Source organism: Ascaphus truei, chromosome 2 (genome assembly GCF_040206685.1).
Source record: "Ascaphus truei isolate aAscTru1 chromosome 2, aAscTru1.hap1, whole genome shotgun sequence".
Lineage (NCBI taxonomy): Eukaryota > Metazoa > Chordata > Amphibia > Anura > Ascaphidae > Ascaphus > Ascaphus truei.
The window spans coordinates 336,086,544-336,095,078 of NC_134484.1; the positions used below are offsets into that span (position 1 = coordinate 336,086,544).

General features: G+C 41.6%; 1 protein-coding gene across 1 annotated transcript; it reads left to right on the plus strand.

Annotated features, from left to right (window-relative positions):
* Positions 1-1,968: 1,968 nt before the first annotated feature.
* Positions 1,969-7,649, plus strand: EIF1B (eukaryotic translation initiation factor 1B). The gene is made up of 4 exons (XM_075586684.1): positions 1,969-2,279; positions 4,969-5,132; positions 5,519-5,620; positions 7,320-7,649. Exons 1-4 carry the CDS (start codon positions 2,249-2,251, stop codon positions 7,362-7,364), a joined length of 342 nt encoding a protein of 113 aa, XP_075442799.1. The 5' UTR covers positions 1,969-2,248; the 3' UTR covers positions 7,365-7,649.
* The last annotated feature ends 886 nt before the right edge of the window (positions 7,650-8,535 follow it).

Below are 8,535 nucleotides of genomic sequence, written 5' to 3' on the forward strand. Positions count from 1 at the left end.
TGTCCGGTTCAATATTGGACACCTGGCAACCCTTACTCTTAGTGATGGGTGAAAAGGATAATCCTTGGGTGAGAAGACTAATATCATGTTCATTGAGATTCAGAGAAGATAGGTTAACCACTCGTGTACTATTTATCTGGTTAGCACGTATCTGAGCTATCTCTGATGTTGGTACTGATATGCCCATTTTGTCTCTGTCTCTGAGATCCCATCTGACCTCTTCGGCCTATTCTTCCTCTTCCACTGTTTCGACCAGAGCGTCTGTGTAATCCTAAAAAAGGAGTTCTGAGATTAGTTGTAAGGCCCTCTTGGAAATCTTTGGAAGTCCCTTCAACTTCACTATCTGAAGTATCCCACTCTGTGGATGTCTTGATTCACAGGGTTCATTTCCTCCTTTGAATAGTGTTATGTTTGTATATTTGACTTATTGCAAAGTCATTATAATCCCTTTGGAATTTGCGAAGTTTTCTGATTTTAATTTCAGAAGTAAATGTATCAATGTCAAGTTTTAATCTCAGTTCCATTTGATCAAATATAGGGCTAGGCTGCCACTTAGTGACATCCTGTAACTGTATTTCTAGTTCGAATTAATTTCCTCCAATTTGGTTTTCTCATGTGCAGTCAGTAGACGCATTAGATCTAAATCAGGAAATCTAAACAGAATTAAAAAGCACAATTTTTGAACATTAAAATAGAGTGGGCGGTCTAAAGGAGAACGCATATAAGACACTTATGAGATGATATCTCACACCATTGAAATTATCTAAATTTATTCCGGGATACTCTACACTTAAGCCCTAAAGCAGTGGTTCTCAACCCCAGTCAAGGACCAGTAACAATGCAGGTTTTAAGGATACCCCGGCTTGAGCACAGATGGTTCAGTCACAATGATTGGGCCACCTGTGCTAATGAGAGGATAACCTTATACTCTGCACTGCACAGTGATTGGGCCACCTGTGCTAATGAGAGGATTGCCTTAAAACCTGCACTGTGAGTGGTCCTTGAGGACTGGAGTTGGGAACCACTGCCCTAAAGGATGCGGGGCTCAAGCCACTCTACTTCACATATGGTGGACCTTTCCTCAAGTAGTATCTCTATGGAGTTAAATAAGAAATTGGCTAAGGAGGATTCTAGGCCTAGACCTATCATTGGATCCATGGTAGAATCCACTAAACAGACCACTCCAAGATGTATCTAAAACAGATTTTGCCCTAATCTGTCCGTTTGCAACCGCAACTAGATGCGAAATAGCAGCCATGTGGAAACAACCAGAAGTTCCTCAAATCTTTAAAATCAGAAACAGAATCCGGTTTCTTTGCCAAATGGAAAAACTAACAAGTATGCGAAACGACTCGTGCTCAAATTTCCCCAAAATGTGGCAGCCCTGGGTAGCACAATCTGATATCCAGGGGGCAAATCCCCCCCAATCGTGCTCTGACCTATAAATAGGCTTCTCCTTTAGATTAAGACACAAACTATACCAGCTTGATCCCTTTGTCCATAAGATAAAAAAAGTTTTGTAAAAATATATTGGATATTTACTGTCTCAACTCTCAGAATATTCCTCTTGCTCTTCTCCTACCCCCCTATTATTATTATGTTGTCGCCAATTGTAAAATGTATTTACCTATTTGTAAAATTATGTTTTCAAAAAAATTTACGTTAAAAAAAAAAGTGTCCGTCACTTATAACCAAATTAGGAATTAAATGTCACTGACAATTACTAGAGCACTCAGCACTTGACACATGTCCTAATTATCTCCAATTGAAAGCTCAAACAACATAGCCTCAACCTCAGAGCGCTTTGCATTCAGGGAACTGTAGTCCGTCGCGGCTTCTGGCGGGGGAGGGGCTACGTGACTTTACGCACTCTCCTCCAGGAACACAAGAGCGTAGAGGACTACAATACCCGGCATGCCCCTCGGGTGGTCTGCATCGCGTGACGGTTGAGTTTGCGGATTGAGCGAGCGGATAAAAGTCGCTGTTCGGCCATTTTGTGGGAGACTCCACCGAACGGAGAGGCGCGCAGGCTCAGCCCGGCCCCTTCATACCGTTTATATAATAATACACACTAGTTCCTTTTTCTTCCCTCTACCTCCACGCACCCGACATCCGAGTACTCTCCTCCTCCAGCAGCGCTCAGGACCCCAGCACAGCGCCCCCAGGAGAAGAACAGAGCCAGCCCCCCCCCCCCCCGCCTCCTGCGCCTCAGCCTTTTCCTCTCACATCGGGCTCGTAATAATATCGCATGTCCTCTATCCAGAACCTCAACTCTTTCGGTAAGAGAGCAGGGCCCTCAACTCTAGCACAGGCATCTGTTTTATTTTCTATTTGTTGCTTGCCTTATTCTTTTGCTTTTAAACACCCATTTGCCTTTTTTTATGCAGCGTTTTTAATCGCACAGACATAGCGTTGAAACAAACGAGCCTGGCGGCGTATTAACCCCATGTGGTGTTAATTAGTCATTTAATTAACTCATTATACGTGCATTCAACTTCTAGATAAAGTTACCGAGGGGTATCCACACGTCACCATTTCAGGCCTTGCCCCCAATGCAGTCTTTGGGTTTGGGCAATATCCTAATATGAAACCACTTTTTTTTTTTCTTTTATGGCCCCGTGGTATTTGTTCAGTCTTTGCCTGGATATAGATATTATAAAACTGGTTGGTGCATTTTATATGTGCAGTCCTCTATTCATATACCGACCTCTCACATTTGTATTGTAGTGCCCTAGCCTCCTGTATATACCCCCAACCCCCTGTCTTGCTCAGTCTCTTGTATGTATTCACCTCCCTGTTTCCTCAGTCTCCAGTATGTACCCCCACCTCCCTGTTTTGCTCAGTCTCCTGTATATATTTGCCCTCCCCTCTCCCTACTTTGCTCAGTCTCCTGTCTTGTCTGTTTTTGTCTCCGCTCCCACAAAATGGCGACGACTTCTGTTGGACGAGGGCAAGTTACACCACTAGGGGTGGGGGCTGGAGATGAGATGCACTGTTTACTTGTTTTCAATTCTTGCTTGCTTCACGTCCACCTTCAATCTAGCATAACACACTACTGTTATAGATCTTATGTTGACTCTAATTGCAGTAAGATGTTGTCTCTAAGTATTGAACTTGCAGAAAAGTAGCTGTGCTTATTTCTGGAACCGGACATAAACCCCTTGGCAGGATTGGACATCTTGAGACATAACATAAATACTGCTTAGCTAACTTTGCTTGCATTAACTTGCTCTAAAATGAGAAGCGGAAAGTAAAGGTACAGTACTATTTTACCGCTCAGTAATTGTGATGAACTAGATATATATTTTCTTGAAGCCTTATTAGCCAGTCGGTGAATACAGCATCTAGTTGGTCATTTTAGGACCAACCAGAAAAGAAAAGGTTCAAAACAAATAACAAAAACCAGTATGTAAGTGTACCTGTAAATTAAAATAAAGTGAACTAAAGGAGGATGTGGAGTTTAAAAGAAACCACGGGGGGATACCGAGCGGAGCATCCGCTTAAGGCCCACTGGGAAGTGAAGAGAACTAGATGGAGTGGATCCTATTGACAACAATAAATGGGACTTGGAAGGTACAATGTGGGGAAGACTGGGGCTACTGAAGATAAGGGAGCACGTATAATTGTGATGTGATTAGATGAGGCCTGCTGAGGGAGAAGGATGGCTTTATATAGTGTTCCATTAACAAGCAGTACCATTTAGTTGCTGGGGATGTAGCAGCCCTAGAAACATGGTAAAGTAGATTAAAATTAGGATTTCCTATACTTAAGGGAATGTTACCCATGATCCTAATCAATTGCTAGGTACACAGTTATGGTAAGTGTCAAACCTGTTGTACCCCCATAATCACACGGCATACAGTGCTGCCGCTATGTGCTTTGGGTAAAACATGCAAATGAACACTCAATGGCTCTCCTTTTTGCTTTCTTATACACTTTAATGGCGTTATCATAGGCTGCGTCCCTGCTAGCACTGAGCGTGTGGCGGTTACGTACATTATATAGATATATGCAAGTCCCCGCTCACACGGTGTGTGCGGGCACACACGCTTTGCGCTTAAACAAAAATCTTACTTTCTAGCGTTCTCAACTACCTGCAATGCCCACCCTGGTCTGTGTAAATGACAGGACACCCGGCGCTCGTGCTTGGAGCGCTCCATGCATGAGCGTGCTCAGCGCCAGCGGGGACTTTGCCTTGGGCCTCGGGCATGGTGCCTCGGGCCGCGCTCCTGCTCTGCCTTGCCTGCTCAAATTGGCGCTTTTTTGTGTCCTGCAAGGCAGTGAGCGCGCTTTGGCGGCGGGGGGCGGGACTATTTCCTCGCTCAAATTGGATGTGAGCTGTCACGTGACCGCTTCCCTGAGCGGCAAATTTTAAATTTGCCTGTCTGCTGAAATTTTCTGAGCAGCTAAAGCAGCTGCTAAAGCCGCGCTGATGACAGATGCAGGGGGTAAGTGCATCTGCTCAGCGCGGCTCAGCACAGCTTAATCTACTATGTCCCAGTCCTAAGACTGCTCATTTTCTTAACTTTGAAAATATCTAGAATTGAGCCATGTGGTCTCTGGAGCTGAACCATATTAATTTAGGCTCTGGGGCCCCCTACTTTTGGAGAAACTTGCCTATGAAGTAGCTGCTCTGCTCAACTTCACAATTGAATTCTGTGGTTCCTTAACACAAAAAAAGATGAAAACCACTAATGTAGACAAATGAGACCTGTTCCACAATGTAGTGACACAGCAACTTGAAAGGAGAATCCATTTGTCCAGCAGATGAGCTGTATTAAATCACAAATTAAGCATTAAACGTTGATCTAAATGCAGCACCGTAGAGGATGGAAGCTAGGGCTCGCGTGAAGACCATAAAATCTACAGTTTCACGATACAAAATCTATATACTCCATTAAATGTATTTGGTCTGTGTTGGTAGGGAAAAAACAACTATTTGACACCATAGATCATGTTTCCTTCCAGACCCCTTTGCTGATGCAACTAAGGGTGACGACTTACTCCCGGCAGGGACTGAGGATTATATCCACATAAGAATCCAGCAACGCAACGGCAGGAAAACTCTGACCACTGTGCAGGGCATTGCAGATGACTACGACAAGAAGAAGCTTGTAAAAGCTTTTAAGAAGGTAAACTGCCCTGTTCTCTTCAGGATATTTTCTTTTGGTCTTTATTATTTGGCAATTATTGCATGGTAAGCAAATTGCTTCAAACAGCAATTGCTCACAATTGGTACTAGGTGGTACATCAGTTCTGACTAATCAAATGTAAATATACTACTTGTTTAGGGATGACTGATCTAGTAGCATGGAACTGTATCTTCGGGACCCAACACGTGTCTGCCTCTGGTAATATGCCATTAATGTAAAGAAATGTATGGCTTTCAATAACTTATCAGAAATACTTGGTTTAAGAATATCTTGCCTTATATACTATAACTTTCCTTTTATCAGCTTTAAAGTAAATACAGCTATTACTATCTTGTGTTCATATTGAAATATTTGGTTTGTTTCAGAAATTTGCCTGTAATGGTACTGTGATTGAACATCCTGAATACGGTGAAGTCATCCAGCTTCAGGGTGATCAAAGAAAAAACATCTGTCAGTTTCTTATGGAGGTGAGATGTAGAATTAGTCCTTTAGTTTTATGTGACCAAAATTTAATTTAGGAGACTTGTATGCTTTAATCAAACTAACTTTTGTAAAATGTAGTCACTTGATTAGATTTTTTAATTTTTTTTTTTGCCTGTATAATCCGCTTCCCATCTGGCAATGTCATGCTCTGACAGTTTGGCTTCCTATTGGCTTGTAGGAGAGACTTGAATGGTAACAATATGTATTTCCCCAAAAGGGTGCTAGTTTTTTGACTTGTAATAGTTTGCAGTATACCTCTTGCAGCTTGTCTTTAAAGGGATGAAAAGCCAAAAGCGCAAAGAGGGAAGTATAAAGTTGTATTCCAAATAAACAAGCAAACATTCAAAAGTACACCAGATAAAGCATTTAGCTTTGGGTAATCAAATCTCTGCAAGCATCCCCTTGGTTCCTCAATTTTGTCGGTGATGTTACTGCATACAGACATGCACAGGAGCTCAATACTTAACTTATGTGTAGGTTTAAATGTTTGCTTGTATATATTGAAATACAACTTTTTATACTTGCCTCGTTAGCTTTTATTTCATAAAAGGGACCAGAAACACTGGCAGACCGAAAGCCAAGTATCGCAGGAACTAGGGGTCCCCATGAAAATGTCCTATTTAAAGCGGCAATCTCCTTGCGCCTTTCCTCCCCCCCCAAGTCTGGCAATCCCTAAGACAACTGAGTAAACTAATGGAAGCTGCCTATTCTATACATTAAATGTAGGTAATTGACGCAACTTTCAAATGTCAAAAGTATACATATCTTATTAGTAACAAATCACTACATATACAATCTTCACCATTTTTGTGGTAACACTGTAAACTGTTCTAGATGTAGGGAAAATGTTCACCCCAAAATGTAGTTTCACTGGCCAAAATCTGTTTAACATGAACGGTCATTTTCTCACGATGTGCCTAAATCTGCTAAACTGATTTTTATACACATATTTAAGTGGATTTTTAATTTGCAGTTGAATCTTTCTAATTAAACAGCTTGCATTGTTTAGTTGTTAACAGTTTGCCAGTTACATGAAACTGCACCTTGAACACAAATTCCCTTAACTTTCTGTGGAAGTGGCAAGGGCTGTCATGCTGGTGCATTTTTATAGCCAGAGAATGTCATGGCACTTGCCATTTTCTGTGGGAAATCCCATTCCCTGCTCAACTATGAATGCAGTCAGAAGTCGATCTTTCGTTCATTATAAAAAGGTGGCTGAATTAAATGGCAATGATGCTGCCTTCTCTGGCATCAAGTCACCGCATGCTGTAAAAATAGACATGCATAACATTTCATTAGTATACAGAAAATTAATTCTTGTCCATTTTGGACAATCCCGCATGCATGTTAACTCCCGTGGAGAGTTATTGGTGCATCATTGATTTTTTTTAAAGGTGTACAACATTCCCTGTTAAGTTTTTTAGGTCTGGACTGATGGTGAACACACTCAAACATTAACAGCTTTCCTAAATTGCAATTGACATTGTTCCCTAAATGCCATTTAACTCCAGCACAATAGCAATTATACCATGTTGGCAGCCATCAGTCTTACAGATCTGAATAAGCGGTAGGAATTTAAAGATGGTGTGCAGCACATTTGCATAGTTTGTTTGGGAAGATGATGGCAAACATGGGTATTAACTACTGATTTATAATCTGGTGTCTACATGTGTTTTATTTCAGATTGGCATTGTTAAGGAAGAACAACTGAAGGTCCATGGTTTCTGAGATGTGGCTAACATAATTTTCCTGCGTGTCTTGCCATTGCTGGCTATTTTGTGAAATATGAATGTTTGCAGTAGAAGGACTTTCCAAATGTCTGATCATTCAAAATTGGATCCCCTTTTGCATGATTACAGAAAGTGTATGAGTAGGCTAGTAACACATAAAGAAACTGCTGTGAGATTGCAGCATTTGTGTGAATTTTAGCACATTTCCAATGGAAATGTTTTAGTGACGATTGTTTCAGTTGATGTTTTTGTTGTATTAAACATGTATGTTGCTGCCTAACAAGACTGTGTAGTTACTTTGACTGGTAACTTTTCAAACAAAACGTCACTTTCTGGCATTTATTTATAATTGCGTGGGTTCAATCCATTTACCATTGTCAATGGTTGATTTTTAAACATTCTCTAATTCATAACATGTTCACATTTGCAATGGATCTTAACATCCTGTATCTGAAAGACAGTGCCAACAAGTCTACACCAAATTTGACTGGTAGTATGAGGCATATAGATGGATTTAGACACAAACTTATTCCATGTAACATATCATATTTGTCCACTCCATTCTGGACATGGGGGGTGGACTGGGAGCATTTGACAGAACCTTTTTTTTTTTTTTTTTTTTTTACACATTGTACCTGGTTATTACTTTCCTTCAACAGGATATCCATGGTTCGCACAGCCCTTAATCTTTTAATGTGCTATCTTTCTAACTGCACCACTCACTATTGCAGTTTTCCAAATGTCAGATTGAAGTGCTTGGTCCTGCCCCACCATTGCATAACTATTCCATTGTTATTCATTGGCAAGTTTTGTTACGTTTTTGCAGGGGTGTGAGATTCCCGGGGGAGGAGGGGGGTGTATAGGGGTGGAGACACGGCAGTTACACAGGCCCCAAGCTCTTCCGAAGGCATTTAAATTAAATACAGAGGAGCGGTAAAGACCCCTGTAACTTACCTTGGCTCCGCCTGCTTCTGGTGACACATCACCATGACAACCTGGGATTACGTGCTGTCGCTTTGCCGTGGTACTGGAGACAAGGTATAAAGGGGGGGGGGGGGAGGGGTACACAGGAAAGCTTGCGTACCCCCTCCAATAATTGATGACCTGTCTTAGATGAGTAGCATTCATTCCTGTGAGCAGTACCCATGCTCATACAAAAATGCAAACAT

Bases quoted from the DNA above. Each gene is read 5' to 3' on its own strand.
- EIF1B (XM_075586684.1), top strand. From the start codon at position 2,249: ATGTCCTCTATCCAGAACCTCAACTCTTTCG. The intron at 2,280-4,968 runs GTAAGAGAGCAG...GTTTCCTTCCAG, and splicing joins CCAGAACCTCAACTCTTTCG to ACCCCTTTGCTGATGCAACT. The intron at 5,133-5,518 runs GTAAACTGCCCT...GGTTTGTTTCAG, and splicing joins TTGTAAAAGCTTTTAAGAAG to AAATTTGCCTGTAATGGTAC.